This window comes from Microtus ochrogaster, chromosome 2 (genome assembly GCF_000317375.1).
Source record: "Microtus ochrogaster isolate Prairie Vole_2 chromosome 2, MicOch1.0, whole genome shotgun sequence".
NCBI classification, from domain to species: Eukaryota; Metazoa; Chordata; class Mammalia; order Rodentia; family Cricetidae; genus Microtus; species Microtus ochrogaster.
The window spans coordinates 7727426-7754799 of record NC_022010.1 but is presented as its reverse complement, the minus strand read 5'-3'; the positions used below and the strand labels follow the sequence as shown (position 1 = coordinate 7754799).

Below are 27374 nucleotides of genomic sequence, written 5' to 3'. Positions count from 1 at the left end.
TCTAATGCTCACTGGAGTCTAATGCTCACTGGATTCTAATGCTCACTGGAGTCTAATGCTCACTGGCTAGGTGTTCCACTTTTCCTTCTCTTCCTCCAGTCTGCTCTCCATACTGCAGCAGGAATAGCCTTTATGACCCACGAAAGCGGTCATATTGCCCTCATTCTTCCAGGGTTTTCCATAGCAGAGTGATGTCATCCTTGCCCCAGGGACCTGACTCCTGCCTGTTGCTCTGATCACTCTGAAATGTACCAGGAGGTATATAGCTTTCTGGATGGTCACTAGCCGGGTATGAAACAGCTCTTAGGATAATACTGTAAACCAGAGGAAAAATGGATGCCTGGCTTCAGGTCTGGGTGAGATGAAAGCACCAAGTTAGGGAACTGTAGATCCTTTCGAGGGAGAGAGCAAGGCCACTCTGACTTCTGAGGGACAAACAGGCAGTGAGGGCTCAATTCACATGTCACATTCGAGGTGCAGAGATGGATGCTTTGGAGAAGCAGCCAAATCCTAGAATGTCTAGGAGATGTATGTGATACCTGACAGCCAATATGCTTTGTTTGCATATTAATTAATTAATCATTCATATATCCATTAATTCACCCATCCATGTATCCATTAATCCATCCACCCACCCATCCATCCGTCTATCTATCTGTCCATTAATCCATTCACCCACCCACCCACCCATCCATCCATCTATCTATCCGTCCGTCCGTCCATCCATCCATCCATCCATCCATCCATCCATCCATCCATCCATCCATCCTTCTATCCATCTGTCTATCCATCCATACACCCACCCACCCATCCATCCATCTATGCATCTGTCCATCCATCCATCCATCCATCCATCCATCCATCCATCCATCCATCCATCCATCTATCCATCTGTCTATCCATCCATAAACCCACTGACCCATCCATCCATCTATCCATCTGTCCATCCATCCATCCATCCATCCATCCATCCATCCATCCATCCAGTAAATATGCATTAAGCATCTCCTACAAAGCCAGGCTGTTTCTGAGACCCAAACTCAGAGAGGCGGATCATCATGCCCCCACACTATAGAGTTTAGATTTCAATACAAGGAGAAAAAAAACCCAAGAATTAAGAACTAAGAAAGAATCTACCTACAATGTTAACAAGGATAGTCACTAATCTTTAGATGTGTCTGGTGTTCCCCAAAGCATGTAATCAATCGTGAATGACCGCTCAGGGAGGGGGTACTCTGTTTCCCTATTTGACAGATGAGCAGCTCAGGGCACAGAGAGGGTAAGTCATTGGTAACGTGTACAATGACACACAGCTAAACAGAGGAGAGGAGGCTGGGGTTGGTTGAAGGCAAGCCTTCAGGGGGGAAAAAAACCCCTGAGGCTCCAAGAACCATAGCCCCCACTCATCTGGTGTCACAGGTGTGGTGCTAGGTCTAGGAAACATCCCCTGTTTCCATCCCCCATCCGATTCCTTTAGGAATGGATTCCCACTGTGCTGATTTAATTGGGAGGGAACTGTGGCTCTGAGGAAGGCTGAGACTTCTTGAACATACTCAGACAAATCCCAGGTTCCTTGAGAAGAGGGAGGATGGTCTGTGGTATGGGCCTGATAGGGCAGAGTGGGACCACCAGGGTGTGTGACACTCCCCCCCCCCCACCAACACCTTTGCAGTTAAAGCTCTAGCCGTATTACTTCCTTCCTAGCTCTGCAGGGATACTGAATATGACCCCAGGTCATATAGGTAGAGAAGAACTCAAACACCAGCTAGCATGTTTGTTCCTGCTCCCAGACTTCTGTGAGAACAGTTTCCACAAGGCTACTTCTGCTGGGTGGGAAATCACTATCCCTTGGATTGTGCGCCAGGGAACCAAAGGAAGAGGGTGAGCAGCACAGAGTCCCAAGGACCTGCCCAAGGACAATTTGACACAAGAGAGAATCCCACTGAGGGATTATCTAGAGCAGATTGGCCTGTGGGCATGACTATGGTGGTTGTCTTGAGTGTTAATTGATGTGGGAGAGCCCAGCCCACTGTGAGCGGCACCATTCCCTAGCCAGGGGACCCAGGACTGTGTAAGAGTAGAGAAAGTGAGCTGAGAGCAAGCAGGAATGTCTTTGTTCGCTCTGCTCTTGACTGGGGATGTGAGTCCCTGCAATGATGGACGGTGATGTGGAATTGAAGCCAAATCAACCGTTTCCTCCCCATGTTGGCTTTTGATGGGGTATTTGAAATGAGGACAGATGCCTAACACCAGAAGGGATCTAGGCTTCCAAAAGCAAGCCTAAGTCTAAAAGGCTTTCTTTGAAGGAACCAGAGCTCTTGACTACAGTCTAAAAATCCCTCAACCATCCATCTCCCACTAGAGAAGGGACACGACTTTTACACTTGGTTGCTAAGCATATTCCTGCCAGGTTCAGTGCTTTTACTGTGACAGCCAACGTAGACCCAAATTGACAGTTGGGTCAACTTCAGACAAAAAGGGGGTAGGAGAGAAGTTGAGGGGTGTTCCTTAGAGGGGCTCTTTGAAGCTCAGATGCGGATGTCTGATACCGGAAGGCACAGCCCCAGGGCTGGCTGTCCATCTGCTCCGGCATTCCCATCTGCCTGCAGACAGCCAGCTTTGTGGAGACTGTCCCCTCAAGCTGGGTCTCTTGAGTGGGTTCAAGCTCCCCCTACTGCGATCTTGTTTGAACTACTGATTTGCTTAGCAAACACATTCTCTATAAATAATGAGCTAGTAAACCGCGAGCTGCTGCTGAGAAATTATTAGGAGCTGGGAGTTAATGGGGTGTGAAGTCAGCAATAAGCAGCCTTGCTTCCTGTCTACAGCCCCGCCCCAGCCCCCTACCACCCTCAGATGCAACACCGAGCATTCTCAGGTTCCACAGAATTAGCGTCTTCATCCCCTCCCACCACCGTCCAAGACTGCCCTCTGCTTATCTACCCAACTCGAGGCATCAAGCTAAGACAAGGCCTCTCCTCCCCTTGGTGTCCTGGTAGGAATCCCCCACCCTGCTCGCCAGTGAAAACGTCCACTAAGTTTAAGCCAAAGAGAAGAAAACGTGGGGATGGTTCTTAGAGCCACAACCACCCGTCTTTCCTTTGGCAGGGGCATCTGTTTGGTTTCCTATCTGGAGTGTGACACAGAGTGTGTCTCCATAGCTGTGCGGTGGGATGAGTTCCCATGGACGGATGTTTTCTCTGGTTTTCTGAACTGTTATCTCTAAACCAGCGAGACAGCTTGATGCCAACCACAACCTCAAGCTCTGCCCAGCCAGTCATGGTTCTTAGCATGGAGGAGTTGGTTTAAAGTATTACATATGCTGCCTGCCTGCATCATGGCCCAGAAAAAAATACCCCAGTTTTTCCTTCATGATACCCATGTTGTACCTGATCTGACAAAGAAACCCTGTGGATACTGCTTAATGGCTAGCTAGATTATTGGGAAGGTAGATGGGTTAGATGGGTAGGTTAATAGTTGTTGAGTGGAGAGAGAGGTAGGTAGATATTGAATTGACGGGTGGATGGACAGATGGACAGATGGATAGATTAATGGTATCTGCTTTCAGGAAGCTGAAAAGGCAGATGGGTAGATATTAGATGAGTGGATGGGTAGATGGATGGACAGGTGATAGATATGTGGTGAGAGTAATGATATCTGCACTCAGGTAGATGGAGAGGTAGGTGAATGGACAGGAGAATAGGTGATTAAACAGACGCAGAAAGAGGAGGAAAGGTAGGAATGGGTGGTTGGGTACAGGAGTGTGGATATACTAGTGGTGGCCAGGAGGATGGGGAAGACGGAGAGATACTAGATAGTAGATGGATGGATATAAGAAAGGGATGGGTCAACATACACAGGGTGGATGGGTAAACAGAACGGACACATGAAAAGAGGGGACAGGGGCTGAGTGGAGGTATGGGAGGACCAGTGGGTGACAGGTGGGCAAATGGAGACAGGGATACAGGAGGATGGGTAGGACAGCAGGCGGATGGGTGAATAGTTGGTCATTTCCAGGGGCCCAGTTTGGGTCAAACAGTGCAGAGCAGGAAGTGGATGACTCAGCTAGGGACTGAGGGCCAGAACTGATAGAGAAGGGGAGTCCTTCCTTGCCCCCTTGGCCCCTCCTCTTCCAACTGCAACCTCTGATGGGAAGCCCACCTTCCTGCTGTAGCAGGATGTCAAGGATACACCAGTTCCTTGGCTCAAAGTAGGGGAGGACGGCACAAGAGAACAGAGTTCCTGTGCAGCTGGTGGGGCGGTGAGGCCAGAGGGCCCAGGAACTCTGTTTATTGACAAGACAGAATAGCAGCCCTCTGAGCTGAAGCAGGCTGCCTGCAGTTCTGAGAGCTGTCAGAGGCAGCCTGGGTCGCTTGGAGAGGAATCAGACCCCGGTGATCAAGAGCAGATGACAGCCCTCAATAGTCTACAAACACCCCCAAACAAGTCCGCAGAGAGTCCTTGATCTGGGGCTGCGAGTCCCCAAGGGTTGAGCTAATAACTGCCTTAGAGGGAGGGGCACAGCTGGGGATAGACTGAGGACGCTCTGGGGCCCACCTCTGCTTTTGAAGAATTCTGATCTCGGCTCTCTACAGCATTTCTCTGAGGCCTTTGAACACCTAGAAGAAACGGAATCCTCGTTTGAAGAGAACTCAGAGACAAACCTTTTGATTAAAAGTGGGAGCGACTTCTCAGCCCTGGGACTGTCAACTCAAAGAGGGAAGCTGACGGGGGCGGGGGCCGGGGAGGGGGCCTGCTTCTCCTCACTCATCCTCAGAGCAAAGGCAGACACTTTGAAGACCATGGAAGGGTTTGAGCTGAGAAAGGAGTGGGTACCTGGCCACTGTTTCCTAACTATTAATATCAGTGCCATGCTATGTAAAAATGGACACATTAGGAAGATGAAGCAGAGACAATGGAGGGGGATACAGTAATCTGTTACTTGCATATATATATATATACAAATATCATCATGAAACCCAATATTATATATAATCAATATATGCTTATATAGATATGCTTTTTAAACTGTTATTTCTACAATTTTCATTGCGATTATTCCTATTGTCTACTCAGGGTGACATACGTCATCCTCTCCACACTGCAGAAGAAAATACCAAGGTGCGGAGAGGCCAAGCGACATATCCAAGGTCACACAACACATGACTCGCGCTAGAACACTCACCCAATACTTCCAGCTGTGTCTCCAGTATTCACTGTGGGACAGCACGGGATGAGGGCTGTGTATGTCTGCCACTCCACGAGCTCCAAGGCAGCATTAGCGGAAGGGGCTCCAGTGAATGGATGCTGAAGCTGGCCTTGTGCGTGCTCAGTTCTGGGCACTGGGGTACAGATTAGGGTCCATTCCATCCTCACCCCAATCTCTAAGGGTGGGGCTATTATCTCCCCTTGTACAGACAGGGAAACTGAAGCCCAGGAAATCTGACTAACTAACAGAATGAGAGACAATCCTACAAATAACTACCCACAAACATTTCTCTACATGTTTCCTGGGGACCTCAAGGCCAGCCGCTGGAGGACACATGGAGGCTCAGCTTGGATGGCTAAGAGCTTGTTATACATCTCAATCCTCTCTACGGTGGTACATTCTCATGAGTTTAGAGGAGGCTGGTGAGATGGGCCACAAAGCCTGCCTTGGAGGACCGGAGAGTAGCCTCTCCCAAAGGGCAGGCAAACAAAGCCTTGTATCCTTGAGATGACACGGGACAGCCTAGAGCATCTGGGTCATACTCTGCCTTAGCCTCCTCCATCAGATGCCCTTTGATGAGCCCCTCCCCCTTCTGAGGCCAGTGAAACAAGCTACCATACCTGCACAGTCCTCAGTACAATGCCCAGTGTCTAGTGGCCACTCAACAAACAGTCTTATTAATCAATTTTCCAACCAAGCCCTGCTTCCTGTATCAACTCCCTCCCTTATTTGGAAAGGAAAATGATAGTGGAACCTCAAAGATCAGTTCTAATGTCACTATTGCCCAGTCCCCAGAGAGGACACCACGCTGTCATACTTTCAGTGATCCTTCGCTGTATTCCGACAAACCGAAGCTATTGCCCGCCAGGAACTGCTGCTAGGAATGGCCTCCCAGCTGTGCCCTCTGCCCCCTGATAGCCCTCCTCATCTTCACTGAGACAATCCACTGTCCGCCTGGTGGGGAGGGTGAAGAGCTCCACCCATGTATGACCTATGACCCCTTTTGGAAATGGACAGTTTGTGCCTGAGGTCACAGGGGGACGGGAAGTTGATACAACACAGTGGCACCAATGGCTAACCTGAAGCTAAGCCTGACAGCGACCCAAAAGACACTTTTTCAATTGTGCCTCATCTGTCCTTCCTATCCCAGGCCCTGGAACTATACACTGTTTCCCTGCTGGGTGACTGACTGTTCCAGGCACCAGGGTAACCCCATCCCTGCTTTCTCCAGCCCTCCGGGGTCCCATGATCATGCACCTTTCAGAATCTCCTGTGCCTGTGCCTAGGTCTTTTCATCAGGCTACCGCGTCTCTAAGGAGAGTTTCCACCCTGCGGTACCCTCATCCCGTGACAGCATCCTTGAATGCTGTTGAAAGAAGGCTCTGAGAGGCTAGTGCAACGGCTCGGTGGGTAATGGCCTGCTGCCATGCCTGATAAGACACAATTGATCTCTGGGAGTCACATGTGGAAGGAGAGGACTAACCAGTAAGTCGTCCCTGATCTCCACACCTGACATCTTAGAGCACTGAGGAGGTTGAGGCAGGAGGATGCTGAGACTGTCTCAGTTCACACACTCACCAATACACAATCCCAGGTCTAATTACTGACCTGATAGACCAGGACTTTTGGGTGGGGAAAGATACAGAGGAAGCAGTCAGCTTTCAGAAACCTCCTGGGCAGTGGTTCTCAACCTGTGGGTTATGACCCCTTTAGGGGTTGCCTTACCTTTCCACAGGGGTCGCCTAAGATCAGTGATAACACAATTACTGTTATGAAGTAATAACAAAAAATAATTTTATGGTTGGGGGTTACCACAGCTGTGTAAGGGTCTCACGATTAGGAAGGTTGAGAGCCACTGTCCGAGGCTTCTGTCACACATCCACATGTGAAATCCAGGTCCAGCCCTCTAATATCCTGAGACAGGTGGCTCCTAGTTTTAGGTCACTATGCCACAGCCATTTATGGATAGAAGTCTAGAGGACAGCTTAACACGGTCCCCTTCTGGTCTCAGGGGACACACACTCAGTAACCACTCCAATTCTCTTGACCCCATTCCACAGCCTGATGGGATCTAACAATCTCTTTGTCATTGAGGGTCACTAGCACCTATGGGGCATGGCGTTCCAGATAATCCATACTGTTGTATCTTCTCTCCGGTCTCCCCATAACACCACAGGGCCAAGCACTAAGAAGAACCACGCTGCCCATGGGCAGAAAGGATTTCAATGTGAAGAAGGGGGAGCATGAATATTGAGCTGCTTCTCTTTAAAGGACACCCTCCTTGCCTTTCTATATACACTCATAATCACCGAGTGCCTATTTCATATCTGAAAATACCCAGCCAGTTGGTCTGACTGTCTGTCTGTCTTCCCTCCATCTCTGGCTTCCCTATCTTACCAAGGTCCCACTTCCAGCTGGATGATCGATGGCCTTGGTGCATATATTAATATGACTATCGATTTTCCTCTTGTCAGTCATGATCAGGATTTATCTATCCCCATGGCTCCCATTGATCCAGAGGAGCAGGATCACAGTGGTCAATCCATCCTCATACTTGCCATGACAAACAGTCAATATCTATTTATTATTTGATATATGGGCTTAATTATCTTAAACACAATCAGATGGGACCAAAGCAGAAAATTGAGCAGTGACCAGGCAATAGGAACTGGGTTGGGAAGAAATCAAATCTGGGAGCCCACAAGCTCTGAAAGCAGAGAAAACACATTCTGATTAGGGCTTTGGTTCCAATCAGACGGGTTCCGGTTCTCAGGTTCCGGGCTTGCCTGATGCCCTTGAGCAAAATTATAATTAAAAGTCAATTCCCTGCCATCTGATCAACCTTCATGCAGAGACTGGCTGCTGTTTCTTCTGTCTCTTGAGTCATTTGGAAGGTCCTCTAAAGTAGGTACCCTTCAGCCCACTCCCACCCCCATTTACAGACAAGCAAACAGATGAAGGGCGGGAGCCTCGGAGAGCGTTAATTCCAGTTTTGCCTCTCTCCATGAAGCCCTCCCTACCACAAACTCCCCTATCGCTGTTTAACCACTGCCTGTCAGCTACGCAAAGGCAACCATCCCTGATCTCTCTGGAACACACATGGAGGACCTGCTGGTGCCCACGCTTGCCTTCAAAACATGGGAAGACATCAGCCTATTTTTAACTCTGGGAAATAGGGAAAGCTGTTGAAAACACTTGTGATTCCAGAAGATGCCAGCTCTCTGCTGCTTTCCCCCAAAACAAGGCAGGCCAACTGGTTTTCAGAAGCCAGGGGATCCAAACCTGCAAGCATGCCTGCTAATTTCTGATTAGGACCAAGAGGGACCATCTACACCATGACAGAAGGAGAAGAATACATCACATATCCTACCGGGAAGGCTCCTGAGATGAGGGATGCCTTCGAGTGGGCTCTCTAATAAGTCAGCCAGACTGCGTCACCTCTCAGGTTATATCCTCATATGGTTTCCCTTTCATCTTTAAAGAGAAACTCAAAGGCCTTAGATGATGGGTTGCCAATTTCTTCAGCTTCTCCCTGTTGCCCATCAATTCCGGTCCAGGACTCCCAGACTCTTTGGGGTCTTTGCCCATGCTGGTCCTTCTGTTAGGAATAACACTACTATGTGTACACATGCACAGGCATGCGCAAAGCCGTAGGTCATGTGTCTTTCCTCAATTGCTCTCCAGTTTGGTTTTTTTGTTTGTTTGTTTGTTTGTTTTGTTTTGCTTTTTAAAAGGCAGGGTCTCTCACTGAACTTAGAGCTCAGTGACCGGCCATGCTGAACCTGGCTCTCCCAGACTGCCTAGACTCCTCCTGTCTGCCTCAACAGCACTGGAACCACAGGCATGTGCCACTTCCACACCTGGCATTTACGTGGGTGCTGGGGATCAAACACAGGTCCTCTGACTGCCCAGTGACACTGCTTTCCTACCCACGTGGCAGCTACTTGGTTGAATAACAGGCCAACTCTGGGACCCCATGGTACAGATCATAACCACATTGAAGACTCAGCCAGTGAACTCCATCTCTGACCCCAGGAGAACACGGCCATCCAGTGAATTCCATCTCTGACCCTAGGAGAACACAGGTCATCCAGTGAATTCCATCTAAGACCCCAGGAGAACACGGCTATCAGTGAACTCCATCATCTCTGACCCCAGGAGAACACGGGCCATCCAGTGAATTCCATCTCTGACCCCAGGAGAACATGGCCGGCCATCCAGTGAATTCCATCATCTAAGACCCCAGGAGAACACAGCCATCCAGTGAATTCCATCATCTAAAACCCCAGGAGAACACCGCCATCCAGTGAACTCCATCTCTGATCCCAGGAGAACACGGCCATCCAGTGAATTCCATCTCTGATCCCAGGAGAACACGGCCATACAGTGAACTCCATCTCTGACCTCAGGCACAGGCCATCCCTCTCACCAGGCCCAACTTCAGCACAGAAATCTGCATATAATGTATGTTTGGGGCACATGTCCTCAAGCCACCTGGCCAGTTCTGCATTGCTGTCAGTGAGAAATTACTATCACAGTGTTAGTATCTCTTTCTGTCACCATTCAGTCTCCTCCACCCTTCAACCCAACCCCCGAGTCCATACTCTATTTCCTATACATTGGCACTTGTCAGAAACCCAAATCAAATAGTCCCCCCACCATGCCACGCTTGCCCAGAGGCACAGGTTAGGGACATGCTTTTTTAATTGCTATTCATTAATCTGATAAGTGCATGCAAATGACCTGATGGACACATGGGGGATACAAACTAAACAACTGAGACCCTGGCCCTCTCACGGCTGTGTTCTAGGGTGGGGGAGAGGATGCAGGGAAGTCAAAAGGTGAGCAAAATGAAGCAATAAAACTAGATCCACGGTGACACATGTCCGAATAAAGACAAAGTCGAAGGCAGCCTGGGAATGCACAGTGGCCATGACTTCCGGTTACTTTCCTTCTCTTCTGGGTGCTCCCACTCCCCAGATGGCTGACTCCCGGGCCCTCTACAGGACGAGCCATCCATAAGCCCACTCAGAGCGGCAGGTGCTTCAGCGTCTGTCCTCTAGTGACCTTTCTTGGCTCCCTGGATGACCTCAGCTCCTGAGGCCCACGGCTTCAATCGCCACATCCACCCAGATGACTCATGCAAGGTTATTTCTAGCTCTAAGCTCCCTGCTCAGCTGGAGACAGCCCATCACTCTACACCTCCCCTCGATGGCCCAGAGCTGGTACCAAATGGCACGTGATGGTGGCCAGGGTTTGAGGACTCATCTTTCTGTCCAAACTCTGCCCCTCGCTTGTCCCTTGGCTAGCTGGCTTCTCACCTCTCAAGCTTGGTGGCAGGCACCTTTACCCACGGAGCCATCTGATTGGCCCAGGGATTTCTTATTCTTATCCCTATCTTCCAAGAGATATGAGTACCACAGTCATTTTATAAATGAGAAACTACAAGAAGAGGGACAGAAAAAGGAAAGCGATCAAAGAAAAGTACACCTGAGTGCACTCATTGTCAGCCAGGGCACTTGCCAGCAGAACTTTCTAGAAAGGAAGCAGTGCTTACACTGGACTGGAGGACTGGCCGTGTAACAATAGTCCAGGAATCATGGAGAACTATATGGGAGGCAGGTGGGGCTAACCTTCAATGGCTCAGCCCTAGTGACGAACCAGTCATTCATCAGACCATTTCCCCTGTATTTCCCCCGGGAGCACAGCTATCTCTGAGCCTCTCTTGCCACTGGATATAGCTAAGGGGTTCAGTATGAGCCAATGGCACATGCATGGAGGGATACAGGGTGCTTGGAGGCCTATGGACACCCCCAATGTGACCCTTTGTGATTGTTTTCTTTCCCCTCAGCTAAATAAAGAGACCTCTGACCCCTAGAGTATGATGGACCAGAAGTGGAGGGGTACTTTTGTCATATGTATATGTGTCATCCGTCCACACATAGAGAAAAGCCATCTGGATCATTTTTATAGCTCAAGCTCCCAGGTGGTATTCTTGGTACTCTCAGAAGCTCTGTTAGAAAGAAACTCTCAGAGCCACTTCATTTTTCTGTTTATTGTGGGTTTTGTGTGTGCATGCACATGTGTGCGAGCATGTGTGCATGCGTGTGTGCATGTGTGTGTGCGTGCGTGCATGCACATGTGTGTGTATGTGCGTGTGCGTGTGCGTGTGTGTGTGTGTGTGTGTGTGTGTGTGTGTGAAGCCAGAAATCAACTTCAGCAACTGTCCCCAAGAAGGCCATCTGCATCCTTTGAGACAGGGTCTTTCACGGGCCTGGAGCTGACTACAACTTAGTTTACACTGCTTGGCCAGTGGGTCCTGGGGATTCTCCCATCTCTGCCTCCCCAGTGCTTGGGTCACCTGCACATTTGGCAATTTAACACGGATTCGGCAGTTCACAGTCAGGTATTCCCAATATGTAGCAAGCCCTTCTCTCCACCCTGCCCCTGAGCATTTTCTGTCTTAAGTCTTACTTGTTTGAGCAGCTATCATGACTGATCAATATAAAAGTATGACTTCGTAGCTCTTTTGACTAAAAGCCCTGCCCCCCCATCACACATGTGGTTAACTCTGCCTGGCTGTATTACATGTGGTGTTGTTCTTCATCTGGTCTGTATTTTCAACACCCGATGAGCTATCTCCTAGACAGAAAGACAGAAAGATTTCAGAAGTGATGGCAACTGTCACACACACGAATCCAGCATCTTGGAGATATAAGGGAGCTGAAAGTGACTAGAAAGAAGCAAGATCCTCCACCAGGCAGAGGCCTCAGCTTGTCACGTGACTGTTTACAGCCAGGCACACACAAACACACACAAGAGGATGCTGCTCTAATGGTGCTAATGACGGCGGACATTTATAGCGACTTCCTTCACAAAAGTCCTGAGCAGCACACAATTAAAGGCAGCCGCGGACAAAAAATCCTTTCATCTGAGATTCATAAAAGGAAAGTAATTCAGCCTTCCTAAGCACTAAAGGAAGCCAGCGCCACTGGATGGTGTGTGTGGTGGAGGGGTGGGGGGTGGGGTAAAATCTTCATGGATCAGGCCCCCAATTCTTACATGTTATATTTAGGACAATCAAACTGGTCTGTAGAAAGAAAACAAACTCAAAAGACACAAGCCTTTTCCAAGTTACAGGGGGAAAAAAATCAAAATAAAGTCTCATCCAAGCACAAGAGAACTGTCCCCACGAGAGGCCGTGGGAGGCCGTGGGAGGCCGTGGGAGGCCGTGGGAGGCCGTGGGAGGCCGTGGCCCTGCTTGCCTGTCTGTCAGACTTGGCAGTGTGGCGTGACTGGATTTGAAAGCCTGAGAAACAGAGTAGACTTGGGGCTAGACATAACTAATCTGTGGATGAGGCCCTGCTGCGTATTGGATTTTAGAATGCTGCAAATGAGGCCCCTGGGATTTCATTGCTACCTGGTCCTAAGTCATCCTCACAGGACTGACTGAGAAGCCGCGTCAGGACTCTGGAAGCTGGGGACGGGACCGATGGCATGCGCCAAATGAGACGTTTAAAAACTTCCTCCCAAGGACACGCATGCTGAGCCTTTCCCTCAGTGATTTCCTGTTTTCCAACAGCACCCCACTTCCTATTCCCTCTTACCACCATGCCTGCAAGGTGTCCCAGTGACCTGGATGCGAAGGAAGCCCTGGGTCATTTTCCCACCTTGTGTCAAATCAGAATCCAATACGGTACCTGAGCTGTTCTTTCCTCTCTGACCACCAAGGCGCCACAATGGTGAGTTTAGACACATTGAATCAACCGGCTGAGAGCAAGAAGAGACAGCGCTCAGGCCTGTAGGAGTTCCCAGAGCAGAGAACACCGCCACTGTAGTTCCTCCAACTCTGTGCTCTTGTCCAGAGCCTTTGAGACCCTACAGTCACCCAGCATCTTGTAACACTCTTCCTAGCTCTCTCCCTCCTTTATCAATCCCTACTTCCTGCCTCAGGACCTTTGACCTGATGGATCCCCACATGGGCTATGCCCCCCTCTGCCTTTCTGGTGTTGACTGCCTCCTCAATATTAGCTCAATGTTACTTTGTGTAAGAATGGCCCCCAGAGTGCCTGGGGACAGCTAAAGGGGACTTTACAGGTAGTACTGGGTGATCTGGGTGGGCCCTAAGTGGAATTGTCCCATCACATGGGAAGCCAAAGGAGGTCTGACCAAAGCAGTTGACATAACCATGGAAACAAGATGCCCTGTGGCTACTGACCTTAAGATGGCGGAAGAAGCTAGAAGTCATGGTAGAAAAGGCAAAAAGCTGGGTCCAGTCTTCCAGACCACGCTGCTCTGTCAGTCCCGTGAGAGTCACCTCAGCCTTCATAACTGTAGGGGCAAGGGTGTGCTGCCTGATGCCACAGAGTCAGGGTGATTTGTTAGGAACTGAACACACCGGCGTATAGGGGTCTGCACCGGAATGGCCTTGCTTCCTCAGTGGGGCTGTGAGGCCCAGACAGACCACTCTGGGAAGCCGCTGATCCGAGGCTGTTGGCTGCTGCATCACAAACAACCCATTTCCAGAGAGCCCAAGTATTCTGTCAGAGTTAGGACAAACACCTGCTTCGGCCCACTCATCTCACAGATGTAGAAACTGAGGCTCGGGGGACCCTGCAGCTGGGCTGAAGGATGAGGGCACTGTCAATCAAACCTTTCAATCTTGGCCCTTTGATGCCATTTGGAGTTTTCAGCATGAACAATTGCGCAGGCTGCCGATCGCTTGGCAGTAATTTCATAATGACCCAATCATGAAATAATCTAGCCATCCAGATTTGAATTGTTTGCGGCTGTAGTGACTGGAAAGCTGGTTAGTTAACATCCATTTCACAAGAGCCAAGCATATGGCTTTACAAGGAAACCAAGCTCTGAAATACTTGTTAGCTCTGCTGATAATGACTAAGTAATTGGCTAGAACACACCATTGTGGATTTCGCTAGATTATGCCAGGCAATTATCTGGTCGTATGCTCCCTGTAAAAATAAAACCAAGGTCCCCCAAATTGTTCTAGTCAGTTGGCTAGCTTCCAACAATCAATCATGCAGATGCAAATGATTAATCGAATTACTCAGATATCTGGGTGCGAAGAGAACGTTCAGATAGGTACTCTTAAAGGGCAGCAAGTAGATGGAGCTAAGTGGGGGACAGACTGACTCTCCCCGTGATAAACACGTAACAACGAAATAATCGGGGAATAGACACTACTTCTTCAGGGCTCATCTGCTATCCTCACACAAAATACCAGACACTTCAGAGACCAATTATATGTCCCAAAGCCGCCAGGCATTTTTTTTATTTTTAATCGTGGTGCCCAGAAAAGGTTGGGTGCTTTGTGAAATCTATGGTGGTTATGGCATGCAGGGCAGGAACCCACAGTTCTGTCGCAGAACAGAAGGCTGCAGAGCAGCTGGGCTTCAGGGATGAGCAGGACATCTTCACAATGGCCACTCATTTTCCGGAGCTGCTAATAGGGTCTGTACATGTGCATGAGCCACTCTTCGGGACAGGGAGGGGAAGGCAGGAGGAATGGGTCCCTGAGATCCATGGGTCACCAGACTTGTAGATCTCAAGGGAAGGGCTCCTAACTTCTGGGAGAGAGAAGTTGCTTCCCGATGAGAGAGAAGCTCAGAGCGCAGAGGGGTCCCTGAAGAGGGATCGCTGAAGAGGGCTATAAAAACAGCTATCTATGGTCCTTTTCCTGCAGAGGCTGCTGTTCAGAGACCAAGTCTTTCTCCCTAACTTTAATCCAGTTGACCGCAGGAGATGCTCTAGCTAATGGAAGTCACCCAGTGGAGGCATGCAAAACACCTGTGCATTTAACCTTTGACCCCTTGCTGTACAGAGGCCACATGGGAAAGTCCTGGAAGTCGTGTGAAGCAGAATTGAGATACCCCGGCTGCCAGGGTACCTACCGACTAGCAGACAGGTAAAGATAGGGGTTCCCCCTCCCCCAACCAGATCCTTCATTGCTGCCAGCTGAGTCAGGCCACAGAACAGGACTCAATCCAGAACTATCCCCAGCACGGAGGGAAGGCACTGAGCTCCAGAGTTGGTCCTTTACTCTACCAAGAGTTTGTAGCCTGCTCCCAAAAACGATGGCTTGAGAAGCACTTCTGTCTTGGGGAGACACGAGAGCCCCCATGTTTATACTGGTTTAAGGAGAGGCAGAGGCCTCTACCACCATCCCCAGGCTTTGCAGGCACTTGCCATTTGATATGGGAGAACCAGTCGTCCCTACCATTTGCATAATCGACGACAACCTGATAATTCTCCTGCTGCCAAGGCCTGGGAAACAGACGGAACAGACACCACCTCTGCTGAGCCGCTGCCCTTCTCTGACACCTTTCACGCTAGGTGACTAGCTCACGGTGAGATTTTTAAAGCTTGGACACTCAGAACAGCGGCGGCAATGGCTCCACAAACATTCTGTGAACCATCGATAGCCACAGTCATGGTCTCCGGCATCTCAGACCAAACTATGGGGCAGATCTGGCCTGCCACTTGGGTTTCTACAAGTCTTATTGCAGCGTTGCCATGCAAATCCATCTATATATTGACGTTTTTGTGTGACGGTGGCAGAACTGTCTTGCTAAGGCAGAAACTGCAGCCTGCGAGGCTGATTCACATACCTCCCTGGGCCTGTGACACACGCTGGCTGACCTCTGTGTAAAGCAAGACACTCATATTACATATGGAGAGACAAGAGTCGAAGAGCTGCCTATGCAGAGCAGAGACAGAAGTTGCTTTTCTGGTTCCCAGTGCTGTACATCTTTCCAGACACTGATAAAGCCCTGAGAAGCCCCCGTGAGAGCCAACGGGACTGACCTGGTGATGATGGCCAAGTGGGGCGGGCTCATGCAGGCTCCCATGAAGAGCACCACATTCTCGTGCCTCGTCTGCCTGTAGGCCATCACTTCCCGCTTGAAGGCCTTGAGCTGGTCCTCATTGTCCCTCTCGATGTCAATCAACCGGATGGCCACCTCACCATGCCAGCGTCCGTGGTACACTTGCCCAAAGCGACCCTTCCCAATGAGCTCGCCAATCTCTAGCTGCTCAAAGGGGATGTCCCACTCCTGAAGGAAGATGCTGGTCTGGCTGGCCTTGCGTGGGAAGCTCCGGGCTGAGAGGAGGGACAGGTTCATCTCCTCAAAATCATCCTCAGACTCCTCTGCCTCATCGTGGCCCTCTTCATTCTGCGGCCAGAGAGGAGAGAGGTCAAAGCTATGGCCACCCCAGCTCCACCCTCCCTAGGGGCCTGCTGGGTAGCAGCGTGCTGTGGAGGTTGGGACACGCTCCATATTTCCATATGTAGACACAACTGTTTCCCAGGTATCTTTGAATTCGAGTCAAACCACAAAGGACTTAAAGCAGAGCCAAGATGGTCCAATGGCCTTGTGCTGAGATAGGAAAAATGCCAATGGAACCAGCTGTTCTAGTCTGAATGGACTTTTTACATTGAAAAGTATCAGTTTTCACACTGAAAAGTGACATGTCTGAGGACACCTGTCAACCCTGGGCAAACTGGTTACCCTGGGAGGTCTTCACTCCCTCACCCTGGATCACAGCCAAGCAGAGGGACAGCTTAGATTCAGGTTTCTGGATCCCTGCTATCCAATGTCATTCCTGTTCTACCATGCTGGTTTTGAATTGCTTGACAGTATGTGTACGAGAAGAACAGCAGGCTAGAAGATGAATGTGCTGTGTGTCTCTTTATGTGACAGGGGACAACCATCACCATGGGCTGCCTATCAGCCTCCTCCAGGAAATTCACAATCGATTTGGAGATTGGCAGACTTGGCCCTTTTAAGACCAGGAGGCTGGGAGAGCCCAGAGCAGACGGCTGAGACCATGTGCTAAACACTCAGACCCAGTGAGATGGCCTCTGGCCTGTGCAACCCTGGGAAAATTGGTCCACCTCTCTGAGCTTTCCTTATCTCCCTTTAAAGTGGAAGTTAGATAAGAATTTTCTCCAGGCAGTGGCAGAAAGTTTTAATAGAAGATGAGTTCTGAGGTTCTGCCACCTCCTACATCGAACATGTGTTGGGATGCTGGAGAAAATGCAGATTCTAGGGCCCCATCCACCTAGATCTACTGACTTAAAACAACAGCAGGCCTGCAGTGAGATCTATGTTTTAACTACAGGACTCATGAGGTCAGTGGTGACCAATCAAGGGAGAATGCATAGGGGTTGGGGAGATCTAGGCTCGGGGGTGTCTCAACTAACATGGGGGAAGAGCAGATGCCAGACCCCATGGGAAGCCCTAGAGACCCTAGTGAGATGACCCCAGAAAGGGACCTCTTCACTGAACCCTGTGTTTATGAGCTGGCTGTCCACGGCACTGAGGGGAATCGAGATGGAATGTCAGCTCTCAGGCTCAGTTCTAGGAGACTGCTCCTGTCTCGGAATGGGACGTGGGGCTCTTTCCCAGAGCCCTGCCTCTGGCCTTTTTAGCTCAGGGCACACAGTAGGGCCAAGAAATCAGACCCAATGGCTGTTCCTCAGGACATTTCTTTACTCCCTTAGCACAGATGGAAGGAAGTCCAGAACCTCCTCACTGCGCTGCCAACCCATCATCCTCGGGACTCCCACCTGCTAGTGTATGTTATCTCAAAGGCAGTGGGGCACATCCCCTTCCACTTTCTCCCAGTCCTGAGCTAATTTTTTTTTACCTAAAAATGCAAATCACAGGCCAATTTCTATCCAACTGTCTCTGCGAGGATGAACACAGGCGAACGGCCCATTAGGCGCAGCGCCTGGAGGAGCCGCAGCTTCTTAACTATCTAGAGTGAGAACATCCATCAAACAGCCACGGGGCCCCACCTCCCTACCCTGTCCCTCTGCGTCATCGACGGCACCAGGCAGTTTTGCCAACCTCGAGCCAAAGCCACCTCTCCAGTCTCCAATTCTCACCTCCGAGGTTGGTTCCACTTCAATCTGAAGTAATGGATTTCCTTCCAAGCTGTAAATCAGAGGGGGGAAAAACACCCGTGACCCTTACAACTCTGGATTTAAGGTGAGCCATGCTCAGGAGTCTGAAGTGAGAAGCCTTGGTCATGTGTCACCCCAACGCTCCGGTCTGAAACAATGCACAGCCTGGAGTACAGAAAGAGCTCCCAAGACTGTTATTTTAAAAGAAATTCTCCCAGTTTGCTCAGGATTCGCTTTCCTTTATGCCTTCAGCTTCAACCAGTACAGCAGCCTCTTTTCGGGTGGGCAAAAACATCACAGGTGAGCAACTCCTCCGAGGTCTAATGTGCACCGGGAAAGAATAAACCACACTTCTAAACTTCTCCTATAAGGGTCTTTAAAAAGAAGATTGAGTTTTATTTTTAATGTTGTGTCTGTGTGAGGGTGTGTGTGGTGTGGTGTGGTGTGTGCGTGTGTGTGTGTGTGTGTGTGTGCACGCTTGTGTTACCTACCAAAGCCAGAGGGTAGCTGAGGCTCTGGAGACTGGAGTCACGCAGGGTTGTGAGCCACCCGCGATGGTTATTGCATTTCTAAAACTTGATCCAAGCTAGAGTTATCTGGGAAGAGGAACCTCAACTGATAGACCTGCTGGCAAGTCTGTGGGACATTTTCATGATTGATGATTGATATGGGAGAGCTCAGACCACTGTGGGTGGTGCCTCCCCTAGGCAGATGGTCCAGAGTTGTGTAAGAAAGGAAATAGAGCAAGCCATGGAGAGCAAGGCAGTAAGCAGCACCCCTCCATGGCCGGCCTCCATGACCTGCCTCCAGGTCCCTGCCTCGAGTTCCTGCCCTGACTCCCTCAGGGACAGTGTGTGACCTGAGAGCTGAAAGCTGATGGGAACTCTTCCTTCTACAAGGTGATTTTAGTCACGGTGTTCATCACAGCAACAGACATAGGGCTAGCACACTACCCAATGCTGGTGCTGGGGACCGAACTCAGGTCCCCTGCAAGAGGTTGGTAAGTGCTCTTAGCTATTGAGCCATCCTTACAAGGATATTCAATAACAATGCATTTGTCTGTTCGTTTACTCATTTTTAACTCATCCACCTACTCATCTAGAATTCTGTACCAGGCATGTCTTCAAAAGGAGGCTCTAGATTTGGTGGCAGCATGGCTCCTGGCATGAAGGGAAGTCTTTGTATGACCTAAAGAGCTTACTATAAATGGGGAGGAGGGGGCTGAAAGCAACAAGGGCCAGCAGCCACCAGTGAACTGAACAGATGGAGTGTTGGGGGGATTCCCAGAAGAAAGACCAACACACTGGGCGCATCTGGAAGTTCATGGTTATCCTGGTCTAAATGAGAGTGACCCCCATGGGCTCAAATATCTGAATGCTGAATTGCTAGATTGTGGTCCCATTTAAAAGGATTGGGAGATATGGCCTTGTTGGAGGAAGTGTGTCCCTAAAGATGGGCTTTGAGAGTTCAAAGACCCATACTGAGCCCAGTCTCCCCCACCCCTGCCTGTGGATCAGAATGCACAACTATTCCAGAATTCCCAACTACTCTCCCAGCATCCTGCCTGCCATGCTTCCCACCCTGACGATAACCAGTTAACCCTCTGAAACTCTAAGGAAGCCCCCTGATTAAACGCTTTCTTTGATACGAGTTGCCTTGGCCATGGTGTCTCTTCCCAGCAACAGAGGAGCGACAGACAATGGTGTTGGAGTTTAGCTTGGCCAGTCTCATGGCACCAGCATACATGGAAGGAAACCAAGAGCATTGCTGGGTGGGAAGACATGGGCGTGAGTGTGTGTCACGTGTGCAAAGCTCAAACGCTGCAGATGTATTCTAAGCGTGGGTGCTGGGGAGAAATGGGTCTGTGCGGGCAATGCAAGTGATGACGGATGTGTGAAAGGGCAGGTCTCGAGGTGCGTGGACACACTAGAAGGGCAGTAGGGATGCTCTAACTGACTGTGTATTAACAGTGTGAGCACACTATCAAATGCGTAGTTCTGTAATGGGGATGTGGAGTACACTAAGTGTTTACAGGGGTGTTTGGAGACGATTTTGACACTTAAGGATGTGTGTCTAGGGAGAGCAGTGGGAAGAGAGCCGCTTGGCCACAGATTGCACACAAAATTCAGAACACCTAGCACAAAGCCATTGCCAGGAAAACCGTGTCCTCTTTATATTTCTCTGATGGAACTTTAGCCACTCCCCTCCCCACCCTATTGTGGGGGGAGTCTCCCTATCCCAACCCTCAGATCTCAGGGAGCTGAGGGCCCTGCAGGCTGAGCTAACAGGGGGAGAGTCACTGTGAGCTACATTATTTATGGTGTAGCCTTAGGAAGTGGGGTGAGTCTGTGGGTTGGTGAGGAAAACAGGACAACACAGGAGTCCCTCTCCTCTCCTAATCACCCTAGGGCAGCCCACTCCTTCCCGCTGCAGCTGTCCTGTCCATTACTCCTTGCACATTTAAACAGATCACAAGCAGCTCCCTGCGCCTCCACGGCAGCTCCGACTATCGCTAATAACTTGGAGTTCGTCTTGTACAAAGCAGGCAGCGGGTTGTGAGCAGCAGAGAACTGACCCAGAGATCTAGGTCAGCAAAGTGCCTGCCGGCAAGACACCGCTCCTTTGATTTTGGAGATGCACCGACCATGTCGGCGCTTCACAGAGTCCTGATGCGGGTCAAGTGGGATGGAGCCATTAGGGAAGCGAGAAGGAAAAGCAAGCAGGCAGAAATGAGAATTGTGAACAGCGGCACATCTCAGCATGACCGACTCTGCGCAAAGGCACAAAAGGGAAGGAGGGTGACTTCCTGCTTGTCTAAGCAATAGGTCATTTGGGGGATATGTGCACCAAGACATTTGTAGCCACCTTGTTTACCGCAGGGAGATCTGAATTCCACATCGGTATGACATTCTATAGCCAGGAAGACACTGCCCAGCATCTCACGGGAAATCAGTGTCACTGTGCTAAAGATGAAACAGGGTGGTAAGGATTGTAACTGCCTTTGTCCTGAATCACAAATACATGAATGGGACGAGAAAACTGCTAGAACATTCTAGCAGCATGAAATTCCAAAGGGCAAGTTTCCCTTCCTTGTTCACAGAATATCCTAAATACTCCCAAATTAGCTACTGCTCATTTCACGTTGGTATAAACAATAGAGGCTAGCAGGCACTTTCTGCAAGGGGCCAGAGAGTCAATTTTTTTTTACTTTGGGGAGCCATATGCTTCCGTACAGCCTCTCCACCCTCCTGCTGTACTGAGAAGGCGGTCAGTCAAGGCCCTGTCAATACACGAGCATGGCAGTGTTTCAATAAAACTTTACTTGTAAAAACAAGTGACAGATGGGGTTTGTCTGACAGGCTAGAGTTTGTTGATCCCAACAAACTGTCTATTTTGTGAAATATATACAGGTGAAAACTGTATATTTCCTTTATCTTTTTTTTTCTGTCACCCTATCTCTCCACCACCCTATCTTCCCACCACCATCTCCCAGGATCAGGGATTGGATCTAGAACCTTTTTTTAGATGTTTAGATTTTGATATTTTGATACCGGGCCTTATTAAGTTGCTCACGTTGGCTTTGAACTTGACCTCCCAAGCATCTTGAATGACAGGCAGGTGCCACCAGGCTCAGCTTAAAGGACACTTTTTAAAAAGGGAGACCATGGTATAAGCTAAAGTCTAACTATTACTGCGACAGCTGTCTGGAATCATGAGGAGGACACTGGGAGGTAATGGTGTGACCTCCAGAAACTGTGGTTGCCATGGAGGACCAGAGCCACAGGAAGAGCTGGCTTGTGGGGGGTAAGGTTGCCTCTTATCACTGCTCTCTCGGCTTGGGGTGCCAGCCCTCTTCTCTCTACTGAGTCATGCCCCGTGTCTTTCTGTGGTCAACTCATCTCCTTCTGGTTTGAGGAACCAAGAAGGCTGAAGGTACTGAAGCTTGGGGCAAGGGAGGAAATCACTTACATTGTATTGGAGGTGACAGGATGCAGGATGACTTGGGGCGCCCGGGTGGGCGTCTCTGGTACAGGCACCACATCTGAGAGGCAGAGAACAGATATACAGAGATCAAACATGGAACCCATGACCCTCACCTGCCCCAGAGGCACAGCAGCCAGCAACCCTAGTCCGTGTTACGGATTCCAGTGTTGGCCAGTTTCCTTTTCCCCTGCCTCACTCACTGAGATGGACCAGCATTCTAGAGATGCTGCACACACATCCTCACTGCCGAGGTGACTAGACAGGATGCCTGAGCATCCGCTGCCCATCCCTGAATCCTCCTCAGTTCACACCTCAGTCCTGCTCAGGTCCTTTGACTTGCTGACCCTCTGGGCTTCCACCGTGCTAGGTATATCCTTGGGTCCCTTGGTGCCCTTGGGATCTCCCACCCTTACCTTCCCCTCTTCCATGTCCAGATGTTATCCTGGAGTGTGGAGACCCCACTAGTCTCCTCTCTGCTCTTGACCTCTCTCCACCAGCCCCAGCAATCCCTGCTCCTCAGAGGGCTGGTCCCCAGGAAACTCACCTGGGAAGATGAACTGCTGCTTATATTTGTAGTAGTGGGAAGCTTGCAAAAGACAGAGAACAGCGCATGAGTACCGCCCAAGTGCCGTGTTTTCAGGTACCCGGCCCCATTCCCATTGTCAGGGCAGAGTCATTCTCTGTCCACCCCCAGAGTGTCCATGCTGTAGCAGACACCCTGATTATAAGGGAGTAGGAAGATGTGAGTCCCAAACCATTTGACATCTCACACTCCCTAAAATCAGGCCACGCCCTCCCAGAGGCACAGTGACATACACACCACCACCACCACCAGGAAGCCATAATCCAAAGTCATCTTTGCCTTTACAGATCCTTTAGGCAAATTTTTGGCATCAAACTTTGCATCTAATTATTTTCTTTGCATTGTAATAAAGTAGCAATAAACACAGCAACCCCCAGCAGCGCTAACAGATCCCTTAGCAGAGACAGATCCCTCAGCAGAGACAGATCCTTTGACAGCAGAAGCAGATCCCTCAGCAGAGACAGATCCCTCAGTAGAGACAGATCCCTAAGCAGAGACAGATCCCTCAGCAGAGACAGATCCCTCAGCAGAGATAGATCCCTTAGCAGAGACAAATCCCTCAGCAACAGCAGAGATTCCTGTTGCTACCTGTCGGTTGCAACTCCTTTGGGGGCAAAATCGGATACCCTGCATATCAGATATTTACACTACAATTTATGACAGTAGCAAAATTAGACTTATGAAGTAGCAACAAAATAATTTTATGGTTGAGGGGGTGACCACGACATGAAGAACTAACTAAATGTTCACAGCGTTGGGAAGGTTCAGAACCATTGCTCTATAGTCTGGAGGCTGGAGCAGTGAAATGAGTCTTAAAGAGCCATGAACAAGACATATGTTTTGGGCTTCCTGGAGACTCCAACCCAAGCCCTTTGGGCAGGTGGTTTATCTTCTCAAGCAAGCATGGTCAGCAGAGAGTCTAGTACTTCTTGGCTCCCCAGCAGTTCTCCTCAGTCTTTTTTGTTCTGACATCACTTCCTGTTGGCCTTTTTGCCTGCTCCTTATGGGATTGAATTTGGCATAATCCAGGACACTCTGTGCTCCTCAGAATCTGCACTATAATCCCAGCTGCCACAATCCTTTGGTCACAGCAGGTGCAGGCTTGTTGGTTAGGATATAAACATCGTCTTTCTCCCTTCTCTTTTGCTCTTTCAGAGAGCAAGGCCTTTCCTCACTTGCCATAATCATGGATTAATCTCTAAGTTTAACAAGAATAATTATTCAAAAAATTATCCCTGAATCTCACTTGCCAATTCTCTCGACAATTTACTCTACCTCTGGTCCACGCACCAAAGGTCAAGGTTTCTAATTTGTCACCTGGTCCTTTGTGGTACAGTGCACAGGATGTGAACAGGTCACTTTATATTCCCATCCTCGCGATAAGCACGGTGGTTAGCAGAGATGGGGTTACATTCAAGCTGCTGCAGAATCTGGTACCAGAAGCAACTTGAGTGCCTTCAGGATAGGGATAGCTAACTGTCCTTTGACTCTTCCCTGGAAGGACCCAAGTCTGAGCCTGGAGTCCAGAAACTGACCCAGTAGCATTGAGAATTTGCTGTTTATATCCCTTGTAAAATCCAAGCAAACCATTCCATGTCTCAGTGTTTACAGACAAAATGTGGACAATCCTAGTCACAGGGAGATGATTCTGGGACCATCCCTCCACACTTGTGGAATACGCATGTAGCTTCCACACATGTGTATACATTTCCCTGGTGATGAGTCCCTAAGCAATACATGAGAACTATTTATACAGCTTTCAGCCAGTGCTCACCGCTGCATGTCACCTAGAGATGGGTTAGCCTGTGGGAGGATGAGGTCACCTGGGGAGAGGTGGCTTTCAGGATATGTGATCTATAGCAGCTTTACTACCTAGACAACAGAATGCTAATGATTTGATGTCACAGAATGATGTGGGAGTCCCCTCTGTGTGCTGTGAATACCATTGGTGAATAAAGAAACTGCCTTGGCCTGTTGATAGGGCAGAACTTAGGTAGGCAGGGAAAACAAAACTGAATGCTGGGAGAAAGGTGTTGGAGTCAAAGAGAAGCCATGCAGCTCCTGCCAGAGACAGATGCCAGACTGAACTTTACCTGGTAAGCCACAGCCATGTGGTGATACACAGATTAATAGAGATGGGTTAAATTAAGATATAATTGTTAGCCAATAAGAAGCTAGAGCTAATGGGCCAAGCAGTGATTTAATTAATACAGTTTCTGTGTGATTATTTCAGGGCTGAGCAGCCAGGAACCAACAAGTGGCCTTCCTACAGCATCAGAATGTTAGAGCAATTGACTGAGTTGTCCTTTGTATCATGTTAATAAAACCTTTTGTCACCTTCTCTCCACCCCATCCCCCTCCAGTTACATTAGGTATAAAAGCTCCAGAAAAATAACCGCAGGTGATTTTCAGTAATCACTGGAATGCTCTCTCGGCACTATTTTACAGTTTCTCTCTTATTATTTTTTATGCATTTCTTTACTTATATTTCTAAATTCCCATGCCCCTCCCCTGGCAAGAGATATTTTTGTCAAGGCTGGTCCCCGATACACAAGGACATGAGCAGCCTTGAACTGTGATATTCATGAGACTCCAGGAACCCTGGATCTGTGGGATGAATGTATTAGCAAGTGCTGAAGAATGAACTCCCGGCTCTGTTAACCAACAGCCAAGAATGATTTAGAACCAAGAGACAGCCAGATTGCTTCAAGTGCTAAACTGTTTGTTGGGGGTGCAAATGAAACACTCCCCTTGAGGCTAAAGTTGATTAACAAGCTCCTTCCAGACCGAAAGTAAATCCCAGAGCCACAGGAGCCCCAAGTTCTCAAACACATAGGCAGGGAACTTGTTGAGGATTGACTAAATCACTGCTTTTTATTGAAGACTCAGAGTGGAAGCTTTTGGCTTAGCCTGTTTCCTGGTCTGGAATAGCCTCTATCAATGGTGGGTGGCTCCATCCCATGGGCTGGGCCCTCCTCCATCGATCACTAATTGAGAAAATGCCCTACAGCTGGATCCCAGGAAGGCATTTCCTCGACTGAGCCTCCTTCTTCTCTGATGGCTCTAGCAGCCCGCACACAGGGGATGATAGAGGCCCAGGTAGAATAATGAAGAAGTTATAAATAAACCCTGGAGCTGGGGAAAGCAAGAAAACGGCTTCTTCACCATATCTTCTGGGGAAACCTGGGATCACAGGGAGCTTCCTCCCTTGCCAAACCTGCTCTGGGCTTCTAACCTCAGGAATATTACACACCTTTGCGCTGTTTGAAGCAGTTGAGTTTGGGGTCATTTGTCACAAGGGCAGTAAGACTCTAATACTACAGAGCCATGTCAGGCTGTGTTCCTGGTCCTATGTTAAGCATCTGGCTCACAGAAGATGCTCAATGGGTATTCCTTAATGCCCTCTGAAAGTCAAGAAGACAATCTGAAGAAGGAAAACTAGAGTCCTGGGAAATGTTTAGGATTTGAGGCATTAATCCATTCTTTTATGCATTCAACGAACATCGTGCTATCCCACAGGTATTGGTATTCAACCAGATTTCCTGTTCTTAAGGTGTTGGTGTGTGGTTGGAGGGGATAGATAGTGAACAAGTTAATAAATCAATCCCCGTGATCACATAGCAGAGTGGCGCAGGGTTCAGAAGAGAGGAGGTATTGCCCGAGACCAAGTAGAAACTTAGAAATCCTACTGGCCCTTAGAGGGTGACGTCATGGTTACTACAGAGACTCAAATCTGGCCAACATGCTGACAATAAATTACTGGCGAGTGTGGGACATCCATATAACCTGTGCCATGTGTACACACACACACATACACATGTGCACAGACACCATACACCCATGTACCATGTAGCTATGCAAATACACTACACACATACAATACTTACCACACACATGCACATATGCTACATACTCATGCACACACACCACACACACATGAACACATACCACATACTCACTAACACATGCACACACACCATACATGTGCACATACAAAAATACCACACACACAATATACACTATTACACACACACCACACATACCCTATATACATCACACATGTACACAAACACCACACTCACATATACCACACATACATCACATATAACACACACACCATAGAACAACACAGAAGAAAAGGCAGAAAGCACTAAAAAGCCAGAGAGAGGGTGGAGAAGAACTTGATGATATGTTGCCATCTAGCTATGATGTTGCCATGGCAACCATGAACACACAGCAGCAGTGGACACTTGCACAAGACTGGACCTCAACTTTCCCCCACAGACAGAGCAGGTGCCCATGAGGCCCCTCTTTTCTTGAGAACCCGCTGCCTGTGGGTGTTAGCTGGAGGAGGGGGTGCCATTTTCTTGGCTGATGTAAGCACTAGAGGACAAGATGGGAAGAAATGACTCAGAGGGAAAAGATGGGGATACTAGAGTGGAATGGGTGACTATACCACCATCCATTGTATATACAGAGGAAACTAAAAAGGAAAGTAAAAAAGGAACTCTCGCTGTGTCCACCGAAGGCCGACTCTACTCTGTTTCTTTAATTTTAAGACACCAGGATCTTTTGTTTCCTGGAGTGGATTGCATGTGTGTATGTGTGTGAGCATGTGTGTAAGTGCATGAGTATGTGTGTGTGAGCATGTGTGTAAGTGCATGAGTTTG

The 27374-nt window shown here is 49.1% G+C and overlaps 1 protein-coding gene across 2 annotated transcripts in view; it reads right to left on the bottom strand.

The window, feature by feature from the left end:
- Ksr2 (kinase suppressor of ras 2) overlaps positions 1–27374 on the bottom strand; it is a 353104-nt gene that overhangs the window by 48058 nt on the left and 277672 nt on the right. For both annotated transcript variants that reach the window (XM_026784070.1, XM_013349493.2), the window contains exons 11-14: positions 22666–22707; positions 22107–22179; positions 18120–18168; positions 16034–16401 (exon numbers count right to left, since the gene is read on the bottom strand). In XM_026784070.1, coding sequence (XP_026639871.1) covers positions 16034–16401; positions 18120–18168; positions 22107–22179; positions 22666–22707 — 532 coding nt within the window. The remainder of the gene's footprint in view (positions 1–16033; positions 16402–18119; positions 18169–22106; positions 22180–22665; positions 22708–27374) is intronic.